At 46.3% G+C, this 26261-nt stretch overlaps 1 protein-coding gene across 2 annotated transcripts in view; it reads right to left on the reverse strand.

Moving 5' to 3' along the window:
- The window catches only part of TGFBR3 (transforming growth factor beta receptor 3), a 486836-nt gene that overhangs the window by 88429 nt on the left and 372146 nt on the right, over positions 1–26261 (reverse strand). For both annotated transcript variants that reach the window (XM_069641782.1, XM_069641781.1), the window contains exons 13-14: positions 17880–18000; positions 5265–5303 (exon numbers count right to left, since the gene is read on the reverse strand). In XM_069641782.1, the coding sequence (XP_069497883.1) occupies positions 5265–5303; positions 17880–18000 (160 nt within the window). The remainder of the gene's footprint in view (positions 1–5264; positions 5304–17879; positions 18001–26261) is intronic.

Here is a 26261-nt window from a genome sequence, read left to right on the forward strand (position 1 = left end):
GGAGGACTTTAAGGCACTCACACCTTCAACCAACGTCTTGCTACAGCTTTTGGCCGCTTCCTTTGACAGTGCAGGAACCTCCCGACGTCCTCCTTCTTGTCCCCATGACTGAAGCACAGGAACAGCGAGATCTGCTCGAACTGCCAGGAACAACTGCCTCAGCTACAACTTTCTTCATTTAAAAGGTACTGTTCAAACGCGGTCCGGAAATCTTTTCGGCCATCGAGAAAGTGCGTGAAACTTTCCTCAAATACGAAGGCTTGTCCTTCCCTAAACATTTGTCTAACTTTTCGCCTAGCCAAATCCTTTAAAAATCCATGGCAAAGACTTAACCGTTACATACCAGAACTGTGCTATCCTATACAAAAGACTCTGAACCATTGACTTTGGCCAAGGCCTATTGAGAAGAATTGCTGGTTGTATATAACTTGAACCCTTTGCCCTGCCTATGATTGTATTTAGGCTGTCTATTCTTATAACCTTGTCTTTTCCTTCCTTTTCTAAGTAGCTAAAGTGCCATTTTGTTCACACTTAATTTTTGAGCTAAACTTGTTTAGTTACTTACAGGTTGGATTTTTGTGGTGTATTAGTGTGTGATATTGAGCTCAGCCATCGCTACCACTTTACTGTGTAGTACGGGCTTGTACCAAAGGTGAAATTGTGCTTACACTTGTAGTCCTAATTACCTGTAGTGTTCCCAAAGGGTACTGCAGGTGATTCTGTCTAACAGTTAATAATTGTATTTTTCCTGTGTTGCAAGTAACCAACGATGATCCAGACCTTGCGGAGATAAGCCTCCCGTTCTGTCCATGTTACAAAAACTGACCAAGGAGGTCTAATAATTTACTTGTATTCCAATCTGTTCAGATCCCTTCTGGTGTACTAGAGGTGTGGGGGTGATTGATGGTTTAGAAACCGATATTCATCCCTGGAGCAGTGGTGCCCCAGAAGTTGATTTGTCACCGCTTGCATTGGATATTTTGTGTGGCAACGTCCACTTGACCATGCAGAACTATTTGTGAGAGGAGTTTGCTCTTTTGTATAAATGCTGTATTTGTTTGTTTTGGAATGTTGCACTAGCCCAGTCCATGCTATATGTTTATTTGGTTGTTAGATAAGCTTGTAGTGTCCCTTTACATTCTGTACTTGTTTGTGGAAAGCGTTCACTGACCTGGGGCCCATGCAGTTCCTATTGCAAGCTCTCCTCAAAATCTGGTGAAACTTTCAATTTTAGAACTCTTAATGACAAACTGCCTCATCACGAGTTTGGCAGTAACCCTTAAATGCGGCGGTAATGCTATTACCACCGCATTTAAGGGTCTGCCAAATAACGGGCTTGGCAGGATTTACCACCAGCTCATAGCCTTACCCCCAGCTAACAGCTGGCACTACTACTGCGTGCTAATACCATCGACAGTAGTAGCGCTGAAAATTCCCCATTAGGCCGAATGGGGAATGGGGAATTCCCTAATGGGCCCAATAGGGAATGGGGAATTACTGTTCCGCCAAGCCCGTGATCCAGCGCTAATAGCGCCAGGGCGGCTGGCAGTAACGCTAATAGCCCCGTCGGTATCCCGGCAGTATTATCGCCGGAATACCGCCCAACTCGTCTTGGATAGTGTTTTTGTAGAGCTGGTCCCCACCACTGTGTGGTCCTGCACTAGAATAATGTGTTCACTGCATGATCCTGCACATGTGAGGGTTGGCCTTCCAATCACTTATACTGTGTACAGAGGGTATGGCATCAGAGCAGGAGAGCCATGGTTATCTATATGGGTAGATGAACATAATGTGCACGCTCGATGCCTGTTACTTTGAGCAAGGCTGGCGTTGCGCCTGCAAAGTAGCTTCACATACCTAGCCCAGGGTTGTTATGCCGCATAAAGGGTCCCCGCCATCCAATTCCCTGAAGGCCGCACAATCATAAAGTGCAGTCAGCTCTGCCTAACTATTTCCAATGGACCAATTCCAAGATGCTGGAAGGCAAAAGTAAAAGTCAAGGCGGGGTGCTTTGTTTTTCAGGTTTAGGTAATACTGTTGCTTACTTTAAAACAACCTCCACAAGTTGACATAGAATATCATTGTTAACATATTAGTTATGTATGTGAGGTGGATTTGTAGCACTGTGAACAAAATGTTTTATTATCAAGCAACTCAACCAAAGTCATGTTACTGGCCTCTAAGGATGAAAACCCAACTCATGCTGCCACCTCCATGCTGCAAGCGGATTTCAGAAGAAGCGGAATTAAACCATGTGCTCATTTACCAGCACAGCACTGGGTAATGTCATATGATGGTGCTCATTTACCAGCACAGCACTGGGTAATGTCATATGATGGTGCTCATTTACCAGCACAGCACTGGGTAAGGTCATATGATGGTGCTCATTTACCAGCACAGCACTGGGTAATGTCATATGATGGTGCTCATTTACCAGCACAGCACTGGGTAATGTCATATGATGGTGCTCATTTACCAGCACAGCACTGGGTAATGTCATATGATGGTGCTCATTTACCAGCACAGCACTGGGCAATGTCATATGATGGTGCTCATGTACCAGCACAGCACTAGGTAATTTCATATGATGGTGCTCATTTACCAGCACAGCACTGGGTAATGTCATATGATGGTGCTCATTTACCAGCACAGCACTGGGTAAGGTCATATGATGGTGCTCATTTACCAGCTCAGCACTGGGTAAGGTCATATGATGGTGCTCATTTACCAGCACAGCACTGGGTAATGTCATATGATGGTGCTCATTTACCAGCACAGCACTGGGCAATGTCATATGATGGTGCTCATGTACCAGCACAGCACTAGGTAATTTCATATGATGGTGCTCATTTACCAGCACAGCACTAGGTAATGTCATATGATGGTGCTCATTTACCAGCACAGCACTGGGTAAGGTCATATGATGGTGCTCATTTACCAGCTCAGCACTGGGTAAGGTCATATGATGGTGCTCATTTACCAGCACAGCACTGGGTAATGTCATATGATGGTGCTCATTTACCAGCACAGCACTGGGTAATGTCATATGATGGTGCTCATGTACCAGCACAGCACTAAACAATGTCATATGATGGTGCTCATTTACCAGCACAGCACTGGGTAATGTCATATGATGGTGCTCATTTACCAGCACAGCACTGGGTAATGTCATATGATGGTGCTCATGTACCAGCACAGCACTAAACAATGTCATATGATAGTGCTCATTTACCAGCACAGCACTGGGTAATGTCATATGATGGTGCGCATTTACCAGCACAGCACTGGGTAATGTCATATGATGGTGCTCATGTACCAGCACAGCACTAAACAATGTCATTGATGGTGCTCATTTACCAGCACAGCACTGGGTAATGTCATATGATGGTGCTCATTTACCAGCACAGCACTGGGTAATGTCATATGATGGTGCTCATTTACCAGCACAGCACTGGGTAATGTCATATGATGGTGCTCATGTACCAGCACAGCACTAAACAATGTCATATGATGGTGCTCATTTACCAGCACAGCACTGGGTAATGTCATATGATGGTGCTCATTTACCAGCACAGCACTGGGTAATGTCATATGATGGTGCTCATGTACCAGCACAGCACTAAACAATGTCATATGATGGTGCTCATTTACCAGCACAGCACTGGGTAATGTCATATGATGGTGCGCATTTACCAGCACAGCACTGGGTAATGTCATATGATGGTGCTCATGTACCAGCACAGCACTAAACAATGTCATATGATGGTGCTCATTTACCAGCACAGCACTGGGTAATGTCATATGATGGTGCTCATGTACCAGCACAGCACTGGGTAAGGTCATATGATGGTGCGCATTTACCAGCACAGCACTGGGTAATGTCATATGATGGTGCGCATTTACCAGCACAGCACTGGGTAAGGTCATATGATGGTGCTCATTTACCAACACAGCACTGGGTAAGGTCATATTATGGTGCTCATTTACCAGCACAGCACTGGGTAATGTCATATGATGGTGCTCATTTACCAGCACAGCACTGGGTAAGGTCATATGATGGTGCTCATTTACCAGCACAGCACTGGGTAATGTCATATGATGGTGCTCATTTACCAGCACAGCACTGGGTAATGTCATATGATGGTGCTCATTTACCAGCACAGCACTGGGTAATGTCATATGATGGTGCTCATTTACCAGCACAGCACTGGGTAATGTCATATGATGGTGCTCATGTACCAGCACAGCACTGGGTAATGTCATATGATGGTGCTCATTTACCAGCACAGCACTGGGTAATGTCATATGATGGTGCTCATTTACCAGCACAGCACTGGGTAATGTCATATGATGGTGCTCATTTACCAGCACAGCACTGGGTAATGTCATATGATGGTGCTCATGTACCAGCACAGCACTAGGTAATGTCATATGATGGTGCTCATTTACCAGCACAGCACTGGGTAATGTCATATGATGGTGCTCATTTACCAGCACAGCACTGGGTAATGTCATATGATGGTGCTCATTTACCAGCACAGCACTGGGTAATGTCATATGATGGTGCTCATTTACCAGCACAGCACTGGGTAATGTCATATGATGGTGCTCATGTACCAGCACAGCACTGGGTAATGTCATATGATGGTGCTCATGTACCAGCACAGCACTGGGTAATGTCATATGATGGTGCTCATTTACCAGCACAGCACTGGGTAATGTCATATGATGGTGCTCATTTACCAGCACAGCACTGGGTAATGTCATATGATGGTGCTCATTTACCAGCACAGCACTGGGTAATGTCATATGATGGTGCTCATTTACCAGCACAGCACTGGGTAATGTCATATGATGGTGCTCATTTACCAGCACAGCACTGGGTAATGTCATATGATGGTGCTCATTTACCAGCACAGCACTGGGTAATGTCATATGATGGTGCTCATTTACCAGCACAGCACTGGGTAATGTCATATGATGGTGCTCATTTACCAGCACAGCACTGGGTAATGTCATATGATGGTGCTCATGTACCAGCACAGCACTAGGTAATGTCATACGGTGGGCGACATTATGCAATATCAGCACTTCCCAATGCTACTGCTGATTGGCATATCGTGTCAGAAACCGAAGAAATATACACAACGTACTCATCCAACGTTGAAACATGAAACGAAAATCAGTTGACAAAGTGTTCCTCCCAGAACACATTTACATGTCTCTCAAGAAATAACACAACAAAAAGCTGAAATAGAACTTACGCTGTGGGAAACCAGTTCGGTCCTTTATTACGGGAGTGCCTGTGACAAAAACAAAACATGATAATCAGTCGAATCCATCTCACTGTGGCAATTATCGACAAATGGCATCCTGTGCGGCGGTGCTGGCCAATCCGGGAGCTCGGAACACAGGCTGGGCTTACTCCTGCAAACCTGCTTTCCGGTCTTCCGGGGGGGGGGGGGGGGGCAGCATGCGCCTCACCGGGCCGCGCCTCACTTACCCTGCATGCTCCCTGCACTTAGCACCTCAGCTCCGCCAATGCAGGCGCCAAAGGTTCCATTAAATTAATGTATACAAACGTACATTTCATCCTGCAAGGCGCTACAGCGAGAGGGAGTTTCCTCAAGTATTAACTGCGCCAACGTAATTAACCCTAAAATTGAACTCACTCTCACTGTGGTGAAGTAACAAGGTGAATGGAAAGCAGGGCCGGCCTTAGGGCATGGCGGGTCAGGTGACCGCCCGGGGCGTCATAGCCCCCCAGGGCGCCAGCTCAGCAGAGCCTTTCAAGTAGCTACTCTGAGCTGGCGTGGTGGGAGAAATGTCCTTTTGAAATTAAATGTGCTTTCGGGAGCGGGCGCATTTAACAACAATAGGGTGCTGGCACCCTATTGAGATCATTACCACCCCGCTGCGATGCGGAAGCAGGGCGGTTTTCATTAGAATAGGGCTCTGAAGCTTGCATCAGCACCCTCTTCCAGTGATAAACTCCCTGCTTGGGCAACTCCCTGCTCGGGCAACTCCCTGCTCAGGCTCGGGAGTGGGGAGATAATCATCTTAATAGGGTGGCAGCACCCTAAAGGGCGCCTTCTCCCAGCACTGAAAAAGAAACATTTGGCACCTCCACCGCCCACTCCCAACTGACTGGTGGTGTGGAGGTGGGGGGGGGCGCCAAATTGTTCTTTATCTGCCTGGGCACTGTCGCCACTAAGGCCGGCACTGATGGTAAACTTTCTTTTGTTTTCTAAAATGTATTCTCGCCTTTAGGCCTCCTGCTGCAGGTATCCCCCTCATGGTCAGGCCATTCCTGCCAGTAACAGCACCGTTGCCCACGTTAAGTGCTTTATTGGCCCAGGCCCTTTACGTGGGCAGCAGGCAGTTACTGACAGAGACGGCCTGCCTTTTCGGAGAACAAGGCCTCATTGTGTAATCCCAAACCATCCCAAGCAGAGTTCTCAGAGTGAGTCTTGGGTCACTTGCTCGGCGTATAGAGGGGCCTCCGCTATCCCGTGGAGCAGGTCCCCTGCAAATGGTCACCTTATGCACATTGTAAAGAGAGAAAGCTTTAATCAGATTATAAAAAACAACCAGAAAACGATTCGCATGTGGCTCAACATCGATGTAATTCAAGTGCAAAGTAAGATCAGCTCTAGGGAGAAAAATGGCGGAGCAGCCACTGAAGAAGAGTGGCTTATGGTCCGCGCGCATGCGCTGTGTAGGCGGAAGCAGTTGCCATGGGATATCTCACTGGAGAGGAGCAGTTATGCCCCTCACTATGACAGAGGGACTTGCTCTGTGTGTTACCCCGTCTAGTATCTGGACTGGAGAACGGAAGGAGCTTGCAGTTTGTGCGCGCGCACCTCTTGAGAGTCCTGTATATTAGGACACGATAAGAGACGCGCGTGCACATAGCTGAGATTTAGTTGAGCAGATTATTCTGTCAGAGCGTTTGCCCGTCATCATTACATGTGCTGCATGCATGACTTGGCAGCCGGGGCAGGCTCTGGGATGTGTTCATGCAGCAAGCCTTTAAACTCTTGCAATGAGCTGATTGCACCGCCTCCCTGGAGCCATGAAGTGTGCGCACGATGCTGGGGATCGGCCCAAACTGATTATACACCCGGGATTCTGAGGAAAAGCGAAATCTTTGCACGCTGCGCACAAAAACAGAGCCATACTCCAGGCCTCTTCCATATACGAGCCCTGCATGAGTATGCGGAGCTGCGTGTGGTAAACTATCCCAGCAGCCCATGGCATGTCATATACGGCTTCAATGAAAAAACAATGATCTTAGAGTGATGAGTTCAATTAAGGCATAGAGACACTGCGCTTCAAAGAATGGCTCCTCCTTGATACTAAGGCCCACTCCCTCTCTACTGCCCACCTAACCTGGGATTGGGAGGTCTGCACCCCTCTGTTTGCTTGTACCCTGCTGCTTATTTGCTGTCCTCCCCCCTGCCCCGTTAGCTCCCTCCTCCCCTGGATCCCTTGCCACCTGCTTCCCTCGCATGCCCTTAGCCTATGACTTGCAAAGTGCTCCATTGCTTCCCAAAGCTCCATCTGCGCTCAGTAAAGCCCAACATGATCATCTTTTATTTGCATTTTCATTTAATTGTAGATGGTCAGGATTTCCAACATTGCCATAAGTCAACAGGCCTGTGAACCTTCCTCCCATCCCGGGTTCCAAAATAAAGCGCTGATTTCCCTTTAGCCCATTGTTCACTTGTCATTGGATGAACTTGGTAAATATACATCCAGGAACCAGGATGTGACACTGCTGTCCCTCTTTCTCCCGCGATTCTCTTGCCACTGGATGAACTTGAGAACCTTCCCACTAGGATGTGTTATTGCCGTCTCTCTTCCCCCCAATCTTCCATTGCCACTGGATGAACCTAGGAATCTCCCATCCAGGAACCAGGATGTGACACTGCTGTCCCTCTATCTCCTGCTAGTCTCTTGCCACTGGATGAACTTGAGAACCTTCCCACTAGGATGTGTTACTGCCGTCTCTCTTCCCCCCAATCTTCCATTGCCACTGGATGAACCTAGGAACCTCCCATCCAGAATCCAGGATGAGGCACTGGTTTCTCTCATCGTCCCAAGGCTCACTTGCCCCTGGGTGAACTTGGGAACCTCCCATCCAGGAACCAGGATGTGACACTGATGTCCCTCTTTCTCCCGCTATTCTCTTGCCACTGGATGAACTTGAGAACCTTCCCACTAGGATGTGGCACTGCCATCTCTCTTCCCCCCAATCTTCCATTGCCACTGGATGAACCTAGGAACCTCCCATCCAGGAACCAGGATGTGACACTGCTGTCCCTCTTTCTCCCGCAATTCTCTTGCCACTGGATGAACTTGAGAACCTTCCCACTAGGATGTGTTACTGCTGTCTCTCTTCCCCCCAATATTCCATTGCCACTGGATGAACCTAGGAACCTCCCATCAAGGAACCAGGATGTGACACTGCTGTCCCTCTTTCTCCTGCTAGTCTCTTGCCACTGGATGGACTTGGTAAATGTACATCCAGGAACCAGGATGTGACACTGCTGTCCCTCTTTCTCCCGCAATTCTCTTGCCACTGGATGAACTTGAGAACCTTCCCACTCGGATGTGGCACTGCCCCCTCTCTTCCCCCCAATCTTCCCTTGCCACTGGATGAACATAGGAACCTCCCATCCAGGAACCAGGATGGGACACTGCTGTCCCTCTTTCTCCGGGTATTCTCTTGCCACTGGATGAACCTAGGAACCTCCCATCCAGAATCCAGGATAAGGCACTGGTTTCTCTCATCGTCCCAATGCTCACTTGCCCCTGGGTGAACTTGGCAACGTCCCATCCAGGAACCAGGATGTGACACTGCTGTCCCTCTTTCTCCCGCTATTCTCTTGCCACTGGATGAACTTGAAAACCTTCCCACTAGGATGTGTTACTGCCATCTCTCTTCCCCCCAATCTTCCATTGCCACTGGATGAACCTAGGAACCTCCCATCCAGGAACCAGGATGTGACACTGTTCTCCCTCTTTCTCCCGCTATTCTCTTGCCACTGGATGAACTTGTGAACCTTCCCTCTAGGATGTGGCACTGCCTTGTCTCTTTCCCCCCAATCTTCCATTGCCACTGGATGAACCTAGGAACCTCCCATCCAGGAACCAGGATGTGACACTGCTGTCCCTCTTTCTCCCGCTATTCTCTTGCCACTGGATGAACTTGAGAACCTTCCCACTAGGATGTGTTACTGCCGTCTCTATTCCCCCCAATCTTCCATTGCCACTGGATGAACCTAGGAACCTCCCATCCAGGAACCAGGATGTGACACTGTTCTCCCTCTTTCTCCCGCTATTCTCTTGCCACTGGATGAACTTGTGAACCTTCCGTCTAGGATGTGGCACTGCCTTGTCTCTTTCCCCCAATTTTCCATTGCCACTGGATGAACCTAGGAACCTCCCATCCAGGAACCAGGATGTGACACTGCTGTCCCTCTTTCTCCAGCTATTCTCTTGCCACTGGACGAACTTGAGAACCGTCCCTCTAGGATGCGGCACTGCCGTCTCTCTTCCCCCCAATCTTCCATTGCCACTGGATGAGCCTAGGAACCTCCCATCCAGAATCCAGGATGAGGCACTGGTTTCTCTCATCGTCCCAATGCTCACTTGCCTCTGGGTGAACTTGGGAATCTCCCATCCAGGATCGATGATCTACGGTGTGTCCTGGTTTCCTTCTTTCTCCCATTGTTCACTTGGATGAATGTAGCAGTAGGTTCCTTCTTTCTCACTCTCCTAACATCCCCTTGGTAGCAATGGTAGTCGGCATGCCCGACTCTGTGAAAGTGATTAGGAGGCACTGGAAGTCCTGCAGAGTGGCAACAGTGGGCAGTCATGTACTTTGGGTCCCTAGTGCAAACCCATGGGATACATAGGGGCACATTCATAATTAAACCATTGTGCAGCCACAAGGTTATTTAGAATTTCAAATAATACAAAATGGATGCCTCAATGTAAGGTTTTTCTAGATCCTTCTTTTGGTTCCTGTTCTCTTCCCCTCCTAAACGTTCTCCAGTAAGTAGCATGAAACCTTCACAGGTGTATTCAATGTTCTGTCGATTGGTATTGCTGCGACGAGTGGCATTGCTTAAGAAGGTGCACAGGGATAGTTGTGCACTGAACGTTGGTCCTTTGAACAACATGACATCTCAGAGCCGTATATGTTGCTGTAAGTGTTAACAGCTTCCTTGCATTCAAGCAGCACGTTTGCGTGCGCAATTCAGTCAGAATGCAACAAAAGGCTGCTGGCTTGAACCATTGTGGAGCGATGCCATAATTGCCAGAGCGTGTGGATAAAGCGCCATTGTGCATTGTGCACGAAAAACGCACAATGGTCTGGGAAGAGCTCCAAAATACCCTGCCATGAGGCTCGATTACACATATTGCGTTCTTCCTATTTTTAGTGAGAATGGTCCGGAATGGCTATGGAAATACTTCTGTGAAATAGAGTACTGCTGTTTTTCCGTAAAAACAACTCTTACAACAATTTCCTTGTAAACAACTGTACATTAAATGTGGAAGCAAACGACCTGTATAATGTTTTTCTAGCGCTCCTGCCGGAATATGCGTTTTACTCTATGAATCACCTTTACTGGATTGTAGTTACACCAAATGCAGCTCTTTGATAAGTTTCGAGGGGTGGTGGGGCCTCTTCTGCTGTTTAATTGTCTGAATATGTGCCTCCACTGAGTTAAGCAGAACCAGTTGTCAACTGCGAAACTCCACAAAGCACATGGGCTGCATATCTGCGGTCGACGGGTTTCGTGTGCTGGCTCTTGAAGCATTCTTTGGACTTCGCCTTGCCCTTGACTACCGCACTAGGAGGGGGCAGGGGGGTATTTTTGAGTCTGGTGCTCTAGTGGGCCCCCAGGCATCCTACCGTGAATTCAAGAGATCGAGGTTTCAGACAGTCCCCAGGGAAGCCTCCTTCAGGCTGCAGCCACCCTGGGGGGAGGATGCCACGCGCATAGACACCAATCATTCCTCCCTACTTGTAGCCAGGGGGAAATGCTGGCACTGGGGCAGCTTTCTCTTAACTGCCAGACTATTGTGCAAGTCTATGCAAAAAGGACGATCCTTGGCACTTAAGGGGTTAAAGTCATTAATACAACGTGGCGGACGTAGGTAATCACAGGCAGGACATTTCAAATGAGGGATCTTAATTGAATCAGGTGATGCTTCCCTTTCAAACAACCCTATATTTGCACTCCACTGGTTGGTGGGGGAGACACCAAGTTGCCAATGGTTGTCTTGGGGGCTGAGGGTGAGCGACATTCTGTGCAGTGTGTGCCCTTCTGCATAGCGCATTGCGAAAGTATGCATACAGCACTGAACTGCAGTCAGTGCATCGTGCATGAGGCACGGAGCAGCATGTTGCCTGCTCAGAGCAGAAGAAGAGTGGCCAGGCATGCGTACTCGCCCCCGGATCTAAGCTGCAACACGTGCATAGAAGCATTCACAACATCCCAGGTGAACAGTCAGCAGTGCCAACGAATGGAAATACCTACACAAAAGCCTATGCAAAAGCCACGCTTGCTCAAACATTATTTTGGCACGAGGTAGCTTGATTAAAGATCCTTTTGTGGGTCCTCCCCAACCCCACAACAAAAAAATGGTTCTTAAGGTTTAGAGCAGTGGTCTGCAACGTTTGGCTCACCAGAGCTGGTTTTTTCTTTATCACAGAAGCTCCATCTGAGCTTCAGGTATGTATATACGCACCACTTCGGTGGACATCTGCTGCAGGCACGGCTATCCATCCATGCACTCTTGAATGCAGATATGACTCACAAATTCAGTCTTGCGGGTCACATAACCACTTCGCACTGAGACACCAGACTTGCCTCAACACCTCTGCCATTAGAATACAGCGACATCTTATGACAGATTTGGTCTAGCTAGGAACATATGGAGTCTGCAGCACTGACCCCCTCCGCACCCACCCACACGCCTCACCTCGTGTGTTGCTTACTGGAGCCTAGCCAGCCCTTCTAAGTCCTAATCTTGGCCACATGCACACATGCATCTAAGCCTCCTCTTGGAACCTTTCCATGTCTGGACTTCGGTCACCGAGGGCGTTCCAACCACAAAGCACATTGAGGCCATACAAATCGGAAAAGGCGCTATTTAAATGACAATTACAACACAATACAGATATTTGGGGATGCAACTCCCATGATACCTCACCACTGACTATGATGGCTTAGGCTGATATGAATTGTAGTGCAAAACACCCAGAGAGCCAAACGTTGCATACCCCTGGTCTAAAAGCTCCTGATTCCTGTGAGAATGGGATGGGGGGAGTCCCACCTTCACTGGAAGCAAGAGTGTTTGGGCTTGGTAGAGCTGGAGAGCGGTGTTCACTCATCGGATGACTGCTGACCCTCCCAATCTGAAACCCCAAGTAATCCCTGGCTATGGATCTGCAGCCAGGTATAAATGCAACTGCAGTTGGTGGATACCCCAGAGATGATAACAATATGGTTACAAATCTGCTATTTGGTTCCTGAACATGTCCCTGAATGAGACATTGTATGATGACATCATCAAGTGATCCAACGGGGTAACTGCTGGAGGCAGTCTGAGGAAATGAGAAGTGAGGCAGTGATCAGACAAACGACTACGTTGTGAACAAAGCCAGATCTCTCTCCATGATGCCTGACCGAACTCTGTCACCATCAGCACCCTAGTATTTAAGCTACAAACGAGAATTTGGTGTCATATCCCTGTAGGTTGAAGGTCACTTTCATGCTCAAGGGGCTTTGCCTGTGATAAAATAATGCAAATTAATTACTTTATCAAAATAGTTGTAAGTGAAAGGCTCTAATGGGTTATATAAGGGGATGCAACAGTTCTTTTATTCTTGAATCTTTGAAAAGAATGAACAGGAAGCATATACATGTGTGCATGAACTGGGTCATTGTTTTGGTTTTAGAATGCTGTGCCCCTTTAAAGGGGCCACGTTAAAGTGTTCACAATGAATTCCAAGCTTTTTTAAAGGGAATTTCAACCATACCGATTCTTTTACCAGGGTAACTCAAACAGAACCCTAAAATCAAGTCATTTTTTCACTGATATATTAATTTCTCTCTGATTAACATACAGTGTCATACAGGCAGTGCTCACCGGACACTTTGTCTTGGGTATGACCTTTGGTCCTGCCCTGGAACCTCTGAGTCTGGAGTGCAAATGTCGTCATTAGCAGTGCATGGCGGCAGCCAAGGCACGTTCACTTTAGGAACCATAACCGGCACTTTAACTTAATTTCAGCTTTTAAAAGAAAACTGAACATAACATCGCTTTAACCATTTCGTTTATTAATCGGGTAATGAGGCTTATATGCCTACAGTGCCCCCTGCACTTTGCCCTTGGCATGGTGGATACATTACCCTGGCCATGGTCTTAGGAAATTCCACGGTCTACCGCTTGAGCACCATTGCGACCAAAGGGCATGAAATCTAGTCATGTACAGTGGTCACTCTGGGGGAGCACCCTCAAGACACCCACTGTGCCCAACAGGCATGCCCTGTTGCCATGCCCAGTAGGCACTTTGTCTGGGCCATGGCCGGGGCTCTTGCGACAAGGCCGACCTCCAGCTACCCACTGTGGCAAATGGGCATAGTTTGCGGCCATGCCCAGTGGACGCTTTGCATGTGGCAAATGCTCAAACCTCTGGGGCCATGGTGTACTGTGACTGGAAACAAACCTGAGGATTGAAACCATACCTAGAATGTACCACCAAGTTGATGATTGGCCTTAAAAGGAAGTGCTGCTGGAGCAACAGACGCGCCACTGCTCCAAGCACGCAAGACAGTAAACCCGAGAACCCTTGTTTAAAGAAAGTGGAGTCAGGAACATTTAGCCTGCCAATAGGTCATCTGACAGCCCTAATAGTGTCTTGAGTATAGTTACATACATGATCGCCAGTCAGATAGCATAGTGAGCTAAGCACTCACCCCTGATATCTGTGTGCAGCCTGCTGTGGCAGGTTAGAAGCCCAGCAGAGTCAACTCAGCCTTTCATCCTTCCGAGGTCGAAAAATTGATTGCCACTCGGTGGGATATTAATGTCTTTTGTTATTTCAGTGCTCTAAGACCAATGGGTGTGTAGCGCTGTATAAGAAATACATAATTATCATTAAAAGTCACAGATTGACGATTGTGATTTGACTGATTTCACACATGAGTTTGTTGGTTATGGTTCTATTTATCCTCTCTGCAGTACATAATATATTTTGTTAGTGAAACCTTGCCTGACCTTTGGTAATTGCTGCAGTTTAAATGGATTTTCTGAGTCATAATTGCTTTGCAAGTGTGGTACTCCTGCATTTAGGTTATGAACTTGAATGGATGTGTTTGATGGTTTATTTTGCTGATACTTTGATCTGATATACTGTGTGCAGGATGTGCTTATATAATAGTAAGTGATCAATAAAGGTGCGTATGGCTAGGGCATGATGCCACACACTTCTCGTGGCAGGACTCGCCCTCACACTTGTTATCTCAGAACCGAATTGGGAAGGGCTTCAAATGGGAGAACGAAATCCTCATGCAGAACAGAATGTGATATAGAGGATGTCTACAGTAGGCAGAACTACAAATTTCCGAAAATGCAATCTACGCTATTTCCATCTGTATTCATAGAGTACAGCGTAAGACGAGAAGTGGCTTCTTGGCGCTCCCTTGTAGGAAGGTGATGAAGCCTGAAACGGGGTTAAATAGAGAAAGCGGGTCCGAATAGCCAGGTTTTCAGTTTACGTCAGAATGTGAGAAACGAGCAGTGCCTATAGAAAAAGGTGGTCTATCAAAAGAGAGGGCGCAAACGAGGGAAACGCGTGCCGGCCTTCTGGCAGTTGGAACCAGAAGGTCCCCAAATCATTACAATGCTACATCTAGCTACACGATGGGTGTATTCGCAGACATTCAGCACCGATTTCTTGCGATTTAGACACCTTATTAGCCCCCCAAATTTAGTATTGCTTAGAAACAAATCTCTTAACACTGGCATGATACCAAAATAAAAATGAAACATTTGCAATCTGACAGAACAATCTAAGCAGGATCCAATGGCATCCGTGTATACCGCTGCTATTCCTACCTCAGCATTTGGGATACACACTCACGCTAACAGTAGCAAGCCAGGTATATAGAATTGAGGAGAGCTCCCTGTCCACAGCAGGCATGACCTCCCTCCCCAAAGGGCCACCAGGTTTGTCACAGGTAATGAGAGCATGGCTTGAGTTGTCACTGATACTGTTCCCTGGCTCTAGTCTTCACCTCAGCCCCAACATCACCGAACGTCCCCACTGCAGCAGCAATGCAGCATTTGAGTAGATGGGGCAGAGGAACGTACATATACCCTCGTGTCTCCCGCCCTACTGCAACATCTAGTAACCAGGAGGCGGCTCTGGCGATGCGGCATAGAAGATGCTAGAAGAGGCAGTGGAAGGTCAGCCGCTTCCGAGGCAGCAGTCCCATTCAGCAACTCTGTGATTTGCTCAAATTTGATCCATTGAATTCGATTTCATCGAATATTGTATTTTTTTGGGGTAGATTTTGCTGCAAATATATGTGGGGGAGGCCCCCGCTCCCTCCCATAACGCACTCACATTATTTATTAACCTAAACCCACCCCCACATATATATGGGGAAGAATTCATTGAAAAGAATTTGATAAAATCGAATTCGAGGAATTCTACAGTGGCAAAACCTCCTTATCCCAAAGTCAACCATAGCTGTGATATCTCAGTGTTGCGCCACACATTTCTATACCGGGTAATGTTGCACAGGTGGGTAACGGTTTGCAGGTTCTGTTGTTGCCCCATTTAGAGAAATAGAAACACAACATGAAGAAATGCTTCTAGGTCGGTATCAAGAAAAGGATGCTTTCTACCAACAGGGTTTTCGGGGGACAGCATGGACAACACAAGAAAAGCTGCGAGTTTTCTAGGATCTGAGTCGGGAGCCAGGGGTATCAAGCATTCTTTTGTCCAAGCCTAACCAACCGCAATTGTATGTAGTGCATTGTGGTGTTTGTGCTGCTTCAGCATTTTAACACACCTTTGATCGGACAGGCCAGGCTCCTGCATTTGCTGGACCAGTTACAGATGCAGTTTCTCAGGTTGGGGGTGCTCTGAAGAGGTGTCAGAGGTCAGGCTTGCACATGCAGGTCTTTTTCTGCAGCTTTGTCCAACAGCAATCAAAGCTGGTTTCCGCTGCTGTGACGAGATGACGGTATGCAATGAATTAGCAATTTTCCCGCCTTTTTTCCAGAATGCAATTTCCTCCTACTGTAAGAGTGCCATACCAACTGGCGCCATGTAACTGCAGGGGAGTAAAGCATTTTCTTTCCAGACCTCTCCACGAAATGGCGGGGCACTCGAACCTAGGTGTGGTATACACACCTGTCCATTGTATGCTGAAACGAACCCTACTGTGGGACCAGGGCCTCTACATGAAGGACCTGTGAAATCAAGGCACTTATGCATACTGTGAAGATTGGCTATAAACCATATAACCCACTAACCAAAAAACTCAAACTCTCTGCATACTTAACTGACTCAAAAACTCGCACAACCACCTCTCGCACCGCAAGCCGCATGCACTTCACCACACCACAACACATAAGCCACACCAACAGCACATGAGGACTGACATCAACCCGATACTCGCACCAAAGCACAGCACACAGTGTATACCGAGCTGAAGCTGCCAACAGTACACCACCCTTCTCACTATCCTACTCCATCTTCGCCTTACTAACCAATCCCGCCTTCTCGTTTGCAGATCCACCAGAGCACCTGAGGACCAACTCCGTTGGTGACAGTGCGCGGTACAAATACCTTTAACATTTAACATTTAACATTGTCTCTCCTTGGCATCCTGAAAAAAGAGCACAACAGTGGAGACCATGTACCCAACCCTACCATCATCACCTGCTTGTCACCAAGCCTGTGACAAACCAATTACCCTGCACAGGGTTCCCAATGACAGATAGGAAGCCACTGGCATTTCAATTTAACTGTCCAGCAGCACCTCAGCTATTGGTCTGCCCAGATCACAGGCCTCCTGCCTATTGGTGGCCGGCTTCCTGGCAGCGATGAAGCTGCAAGCTTGCTCCAATGGCAAGCCTGCAGTTCTAGTAGTGTCAAAATACAAGTCTGTGCTAGAACGGTGGGGGTGGGAGGGTATTGGTGAAGGGTTGCAAGATGCCAGATAGTTTTATTGTTTTGTTGGGAGGTGAACAGAGGGAACCACACGATGGAGAGCGGCAGGAGTGCAAGTATTTTTGGTGTTGGAGGCATGAAGGAAAGGTGGGGCAGAGCGGCCGGACAACAGGTATTATTTTCCCCTACCGATCGTGTACGGTTCCACTGTTCATAGTGGGAATGCGGATGGTCGGAAGGGTGTGCGGTGTGGGAGCATACACCATTTAAAATTGCAAAAAAGCAACGATAAACAAGAGTTGCCCAAGACAACTCAAATGTCAGTCTCATTGTATATCAGATGCCTCTCAGGACCGCACAGGGGAACGCATGTATCTGTTGTTGATAGTTACCTTCTACAATTCTCTATGTTTGGACAAAAGTCTAATGCCATAGCAGGGCCTAACATCTTGCATGTTCCAATGCTGTTCCAGCACAGAGAAAGGACCCCGAAAACAACACCCTGTTCACATACGCATGTAGTCTTATGATATGATAATACCCAGAGGTTGCTAAGTGCGGACCCGGGGATCGAACATGTGTTGATCCATGTCGTCTTGCTTCCAAGGCGAGCACGTTGCCCCTGAGCTGTCATCCAATTTAGAATAATATTTCAAAAAGAACCAGGTACCTGGTGATCTGAAGTCGTGAGGAACAACAGCGAGGGGTTTGGTGAAGGTTTTCTTGTTCTGCATCATCGCCAGTATCATTTCAGCTTTGAGGGAGTCGCAGGCTTCGTCAGGAGGGATGCACTGATGGGTGGAAAAACAATGTGATAGGTCAAGGATTCCCTCAAAATAAAACTCACATTAGCCAGAGATGTCACGCAGCTGCCTGATTATCAGCTCTGCTCAGCATTGTTTACTGAAGAGGAACAGGAGACATGAGTGTTAACAAAAAGAATGAAAATACACAATGGAACTGAGAAGCAGCAGAAAGTGTGGCAGCAGCATTCAACAACTAAACCTTATCATTTTAGTGTCCTGCTAAACAGTCTGTCAGCACTCTCTGATCTCCACAAAGTGGCTGCGTAGATAAAAAAAAACATAATTATGTAGAAACCAGATAAAGCCGTCATTATGGACTCGAGATGTTATGCTCAGCCATTCAACTGGTAAACTGTAGTAAAGTTTACATGCAGATGTTTATATAAAAGCAAGGTTTTCGTTCAAGGCGCTTCAGTACTCTTACTTCATTATAAGACCCCGGGGGAGCTACCTGCCAATGAAGCGGCCAGAAACATGAGCATTATGAGATAATGAAAGCCTGCCTTCCATCGTAGCTGCCGGCACCTCTACTGCTGGTGCCTTTTATTTTCAGACCCCTCCCCACCTGTGCCTTCAGTGCACTATTGTTCATGCAGGGAGATTTGAAGTGAACAAAATGATTCAATGTATTCTTATTTACCATTTCCTTTATTATAATTCTACAAATGGGCCCAATATATACCCCGTTTTCCACAAGATCTGTTCCAGTCCACTTAAAGATTGCACTCACAAAAACTTCCAGGGCAATTAAGTCGGATGTCCCACGATGGACGCAAAAGAAAATGCGGAAGTGGCAATCCATTGTAGTGCTGGGTTAACAGTTTGTATAAAAACAACGAGTGTTTAGTGATCTTGGGTAATTCTATAGGATAACGATTAAAGGTCAAGAATCAGTTATCCCTACATACACAACAATTCAGTAGTCTCCATACCACATGAGGTCAGTGAGGTGTTCATTTACATTTTTAATCATAAATGTTTTATTTGAAATGCTTATTATTTCAAATGATATGATATATGATATGATATGATATGGCATTTATAGCCCGCCTGTACAGAAGTGTTTCTAGGTTATTGTACAGAAGTGTTTCTAGGTTATCGTTATCTTGGTATTGATCAATGCAACTGGACTTTGAGCTTAGAAAAGGGACTGGAAACACATTGGGATCCAACTTTAAATTTAGAATTACTGTTTCTTTGAAATAGCATTGTTGCTTTATCGAATTCATTTATGTAATTTAGATGAAGAATGTCTTTTGTTTCATTGATTTAAGAGACCGCACTGAAGTATTATTTTGGTGGGCTGATTAATTTTGTACCATGACTATTCACATACAAATTGTGTGTTGCATGTTTTTTTAACAATGTTTTTCTATCATTGTTTCTATCATTTGCAGTTACTTTATTAAGAGTCTGAATGCAATAGAATGTGTTCTAAAGAGAGCGTGGTGGAGCTCACCTGCAGGTTGTAACTAATAACCGTTTTGCACTATTTATAAGAGACTTACACTGAAGACTCTTTTTCCATCAGCTCCAATAACATTATTTTAGTGCTTCAAAAGATTGATATTTTCAGCCTAATTGCTATTGCAATAGATATGCACCACTACATGAACTATATTTCTTTATGGAGGCAAACCCATGTTCTCCTTAAACTGAGAATGTTGGTACTCCAAAATGACGGATAAAAAGGTCCCAAAAAGTTGGTCTTTGGAACTGAGGAATTTCCTTTGCTGTCAGTTATAGGGGCCCCACTAACTTGTATTCATTACTAGTCAAAGTGGCAAAGAACCTGAGAGCATCATTAGTTTAGCCCAACACCTAGGTGACAAGGTCATGGATTCTGTCCTTAAGACTCACCCTTTGCCAACATAAGACAGAGTCTATTTGGCCCTTCCTTGAAAAACACATGCATTGTTATGTGAGACTCCATGGCTTTCTTCTTCACTGCCTTCAGATGTTTTGGATTGTGCCTCCATCGCTCTAGTTTGGTTGAACACATGCCATCTCAACACCCCCACAATTCTCTACTGTTGCCTATTTGTGAGAAATCTGCTTTTCTGAATGCTCAGTATCATTCACTGCATCTCTATGAGCAACTCCCTTTTTTTATCAGCAGGACATTTCAGCACTACATTCCATTATTTTATCCTTGATTCGTGTCTTGCTCTTGATACCTGTCCTTCAGCCCCAGAGGAAAAGAAGGGCTGGAAAATCTCTTTCTGCCTAAACTGCCTCTCTTCCCCTCGCTCCCAGACTCCACAAAGACAATCACTCGTCTCACAGACTCCAGAAAATATGCCTCTTTCCTAGTTAATTTACTTGTTGGTTGAATGTAGGGTACTTCAGTACTAACTAAGAAGCCACATGTGTGTTTAGAGCATGTTAAACTAAAAATACGTACATTACTTGTCATCACCATTTGTAATCTCGACCATCGTGCAATATGCAATTTGCCTCAATCAAATACCCAGAATCTTAGGAAGCTACCGCAGACACATGTATTTCCTTTTCTCATCATTGAAATGTCTAAAAGAAAACTAAGTGTACCTCTTCACTCTTTGAAAGGGGACATGAGCTGCGCATAATCTTTCCAGCAATTGTGAATGGCCAAGTTTGGTCCCTCTAGAAAAAACAATATTCTTTTAATTCTGTTTTGACATGTCTTTTTCAACATGAAAATTTATTTTTACAAGAAAAAGGTCTTCTGAAAAAATCAAATGGAAAAGAGGAAAAGAAAAAAGGAAAAAAGGAAATCCACCAAAAAAAATCAATTGTACGTCTAGGGGCAACAGAACATTGGAATTCACTTTGAGTCTAAGTTCTCCTTGGCTACCATATTATTTTAATTGATATTCAGAATCAATATAAATGATATGAAGAGAATGATATGTAAAAAGATAACAGTGGTTCCAAGATGGTGCCTGTTGGCGTGTAGGCATACGTTCTGGAGCCCCTCCGGGCATCTACCCATAACAAAACCACAAACCGGCCATGGCGACCCCCAAAAGACGCACTTGAAGAGGTGCTGATCCTGCCGAGGAGGGCTGGTCTCAGGAGAAAATGGTGCTGATCCTGGTGTAGGTGGAGGAGTGTTGGTCTCGGGAGACAATGCAGCATCACAGCAAGGTGTTCCATCACAGGGGATCTCGCCGTGAGGGGATGTGTGGCACCGCCATTGCAGCGCTGTGAGGACAGTGAGAGGAGGGGCACCCTCTGTGGCAGTGTGCAGTGGTGGAGTTGTCCCTGGTCAGCCCAAGCATTATTAGAGAGTGATGAGAAGCGCCACTTCAGCTGTGATGCGGACCCGACGAAGAGTTACAAGGGCGTTATGTGCTTGGAGATGGTGATGGGTTTGCTCCCTTATAGCCACAGGGTCGTTACTGGAGAAGGTGAAGGAAGAGGTGCCCCGTTACCTGATCCCCCTCCCCTCCTCATTTTGGGAACATTGGACTAGGAGTCTTGGAATGTCGAACTGAGGAGGGAGCTATCTCTTTGCTGTGTTGGTAAGGGCATGGGTATGCAGTCTAGATATATACCCTTAGCCCTGGTTGTGTACATTTTAGACACTTAGATTTCACTATTTTGGGGCAAAGCTAATCAGTTGTAATCAATCGGAATTCTTATTTACTTTTATCTAAAAATATTAGGGGTATAAATACCCCAACTAAAAGAAAGCAGGTGACCATTTTTTGCAAGGGACTCAGGCTGAAATAATAGCTTTTCAGGACTCACCCATGCACCAGTCAGACAGGAATAAAGTTAGGTTTCGGCATTTCTCACATATGTTTCAAGCTACCTCTAGCATTAAGAACAACGGGCTATTACTTGCATTTAGAAGATAGTTGGACATATTTATCCAGGACCAGAAAGAGGACAGAGAGGGCCACTATTTATTCGTGAATATAAAATGTGGGGGCTTCAACTTAACGGTGGGCATGCTGCATGCTCCTAACATGGAGCTAACATGCCTGTGAAGCTTAGAATCACTAACAAACTACTTACGTTGACCCACAAATGTCTTCTAGATCTTGCTCCTGAATATCTTGCGGATCGTCTCTTGCATTATGTTCCACGCGCACTCTCAGGTCTAAGAATTAACTCAAAATTGTACAGCCTAGATTTAAACTTGCCAAGCCGGTGGACGTAGCTTCAATGTCAAGAGTCTGATTGCCTGGAATTCACTCCTGTATAGCCTCAGAGCTATTCCAACAACCGTGGAGTTTTAAAAAAGGATGAAGACATATCTCTTCAACCTACCCCCTGATTAACCTGTTTGCCTTCTTTCCTTCCTTGCCCTCTGCCTCTGGATCTCTTGCCCTCTTTGAACTGTTTGCTTGTTTTGTCTGTCTTTTTAACACGCTCTGAGGCCTCTGGGCCCGTGGCGTGGTTTATAAGATTTTTAAATAAATTGATGGGCCAATATGGCTTTATCAGAAATGTCTTGTCCCAACTGAGCAGTTTGGCGACAGGAGATGTACTTCTCATGGGAGATTTTTATTTGGCATTGTCTCGAATGTTAGAAAGTAGTCACAACCTATCCACCAGGTAAAGGTCCCCATCCAAATCATTGCAGAATAGCAGGGATTGGCTGCAGCTTAGGGACTTTTGGAGGGAAACCAGGGGAAATGAGAGTGGGTTAACATTTTTCTCTAATGACCACAGATCAAATTCGCGGATTGACTACGTATGGGTTGCCGCCTCCCTACTGGGAAAAGTCACTAGGGTTAAAATAGGTGCAACTACCTTATCCGACCACAACCCGGTTTTGGTTACGCTACACATCCCAGAAAGTAGGGACAGAATGTGGAGATGGAGTTTCCCTCTGAACTTCTTTAGGATGCCGTTAACACAGAACAAATAAAGGGAGTAATAGATAGCTACTTTGAGGATCGCCCTGTAGAGATAACTTTGGATGGGTACAACATGGGATGCTTTCAAAGCGGTCTTGAGAGGAGAGTTAATCATGATGAAAGCTCAACGGGATAAACAGTTACGCGCCCTAGAGCGTGAGTTGGAGGAGGAACTGTTGGTTCTTAAAAAAAGGGCAGGACCCATCCACATACAACTTGAAAACCTCTTACGGGTTAAACGAGCGAGTATACTTTATTACGGACAAGCAGATGCGTAGACAGGGTAGGGCCTGAGTGGGCAAGACCCACCCAAAATCTGTAAATGCCCACTCAGCAGTGCTGTGTGTGCATTTACAAATGTTAATGTCTCTGGGGTGGGCACAACTACCTTAGCTTCAAGCCCCACTTGTTAGGCAATCCTGGCTACGCCTCTGCGGACAAGGCAACAGTACTATGTCCAACCAAATAAAGCTATCAAATTGCTGGCAGGAATTTTGCAGGGATAAAGGGGGCTAAGGTTATTAAGGCCCTGGTAGATTCAGAGGGGAATACAATTACTAATACAGAAGGATTAATGGAAGAATCCAGCAGTTTCTATATGGCCTTGTAAAAGTCAGAGGCACCCACAGCGGATCACAGGGAGAGTATTTAGCCTGTCAACGGCTGCCCAAAGTATCCCATACTTGATGGCGTTGTTTGTACAAATTTAGATATAACACTTTAGTAGGGCTAGTTTTGATATGTTGAGAATGCAAGTTTGGTTGTGGTGTGTGTGTCAGATGAACTCATGTTAAACTATTACCATGGTAAAGGGAGTTGTGATAGTACAAATTATAAATGTATGTATCATATTGTTCTGTGTTCTTTGCAACAATTTGCATTTTTTCACATCTAGGCAGTATCATTGTCTTCATCTCTTTTGTGATCATTATGTTTAAAATTTGAGTAAAAGATGTGAACTTGTAAATTATGACTATTATATTTATATTTATGATATGATATGATAAGGCATTTGTAACGCGCCTATACACAAGTGTTTCAAGGCGTGGCGAGGCAGGGAGGGGGGAACAGGGGGAGGATAGACAACGATCCTACTAGGCCAGGTGTCATTCAGACCGCGCAAGTGCAGGGGTAGGGGGAAGGGAAAAGTGCAGTACAAGGTAAGTAGAATAGAAATAAATAGATAAATAAATAAATAGGGCCAGTTGGTGGCAAGTGCAAGGTAAGTGCAGACAAGTGCTGGGAAGGGGGGGCTGTAGGGATACAGAGAACAGTCCCGCAGTGCAGGGGTTGCCAGGGAGGCAGTGCAAGTGGAGAGTGGCTGGGTCCAGGACCGAGGTCGGTGAGAGTGGCCAAGTTTCAATTTCAGTGCAGAATTATGTGAAGAATTAGCAGGGGAGAGGGAGAGAGAAAGCAGAAGCAAAGAGGAAGGTTTTGAGGTGCTTCCGGAACTGGAGATGGTTCTCCTTTGAATAAAATATGTGTATGTGTCATGATGCCTAGGTTGCCAGTCAATTCGTCGAAAAAAATTGGTCGACCAGACAAATGGTCGAAGCAAATTGGTCGAAAACCATTTCGCCGAAAATTTTTTTTTCTATTTTAACCCTTTTTTTTTTTTTGGGGGGGTCCCCCCCCCAACCCCCTTTTTTTTCTCTAAAAACCCCTTTTTTAACTAAACGAAAACCCAAAAAATAAATATATAAATAAAAAAATGTTTTCGACGAAATGGTTTTCGACCAAATTGCGTCGACCAAATTGCAGTCGACCAGTTTTTTTTCGACGAGTTGACTGGACACCTGATGCCTACTCCCGGGAAGCCAGTTCAGGACCAGCGTCCCCGAAAGCAGACATCATGTCCCCAGGGAGGGACCCAGCTACCCCTTATAGGGGCTCTTTGGACATTGCCTGGCGCCTTTGGCGCCAGGCTCATAGAAGGCAGCAGTCCTGGCACCATAGGCGCCAGGCTCATTATGGGAGTGCTTGGATGGACTTACCTGATGCAGACCATGCTGCCGGATCCAGACCTCCTTGAGGTCTGAAAGGGACTATTTTACCTATGGGACTATTTTACCACTTGGGCGTGGCTGAGGAAGAATACTTACCTGGAACTACTTTGGGGGCTATTTAAACCACGCCCAGACAGCAGCGCACGCTTCGCGTTGTTCTGCATCTAGCAGCTGGACGCTCACCGTGTCTGCTCCTGCATCCTGGCTCAAGCCACGCCCGCCTGCAACCTGGAACACCTGAAAAGGAAGGAAAGGAGAGAAAGGTGAATAATTGAACTTTACCTACCTCCATCCGGAGTCCGGAACCATCACTCTGACGATCCTGAGAAAAGACATTATTTTTAGAAGCGCATCGCATCGCTCGCTGCAGCGCCGCGTTCCACTCACCTTCACGAGGTGCCCTCGGGCTCTTCAGCGACCATTGGCACCATCCGTCGCCTTTCAGCACCTAAGGAGAAAAAGAGACAAAACAAAGGTGAGCAAGGAACAGATTGAGGAAGGCCTGATTCTTCCACCTTAAGACTTACCTGATTATTGTTGGGACAATCTTTCCTCACCTCGGGTCGGCGCCGCTTCTTTGGCACTTCCGTACCCCGGCCCCTAAGGGGAAAAAGACACACTAAGACACTCAAGATCACTAAGGGAACCATCCATCAAAAAGACTCACCAGAGTTTACCTTCGGCGAATCCATTCCTCTACGCGGATTCTTCATCCTACATCTGAAATAGAGAAAAGGACAACGGACAATTAAGGCTTGAACTTTTGCAACTGAATACTTACGGCCTCATATCAGAAAAGTCAAGCGGAGTTGAATACTCACCAAACCCGAGATCCAGTGAAGTAACTGGAAATCAACGCGCCCCTGCATCGGAAGCAGGATGGAGAGCTCGTCCTTTCAGACTCTAAGGTGAGACTCTACGGGGAATCGCGGAGGGGGTTCGAGGAGTGTGAGAGGGGGAAGGGGGAAATCCGACACATTATCCAGCAGACAGTTAATCCCCTTTTCCATCTACAGAAGGATTCTTCTACGGGCCAGACAGGCGAGGTTTGGGGGTCCAGTCCAGTCCGTCTTCCGAGTCCTGCGCATCACCTTAGAAGAGGTCTTAGCAGTCCAGAACAGGTTGGCGCCTCCGTGGGAATCAGGTGAGCGTTACAGTATGTGCATCAGACCCTTGTTTGGTTTTCTTTTGTAGGGTCCCACTGGTCCTTTGCTGTTAAAATATCATATGTGGGAGGACCCCAGGTTTGTGTGATTTCAGGTGGGTGTAATCAGAAAAGCCAATATCTTTTATTAACAGTCACTGGATGGTGTATGAAATTTCAAGATCTATATAGCGCCACAGATATCAGGAATCCTTAGTCATGTAACTTGGCTGTCTGAAGAAT

This window comes from Ambystoma mexicanum, chromosome 1q (genome assembly GCF_040938575.1).
Source record: "Ambystoma mexicanum isolate Mex_15411 chromosome 1q, UKY_AmexF1_1, whole genome shotgun sequence".
NCBI lineage: Eukaryota > Metazoa > Chordata > Amphibia > Caudata > Ambystomatidae > Ambystoma > Ambystoma mexicanum.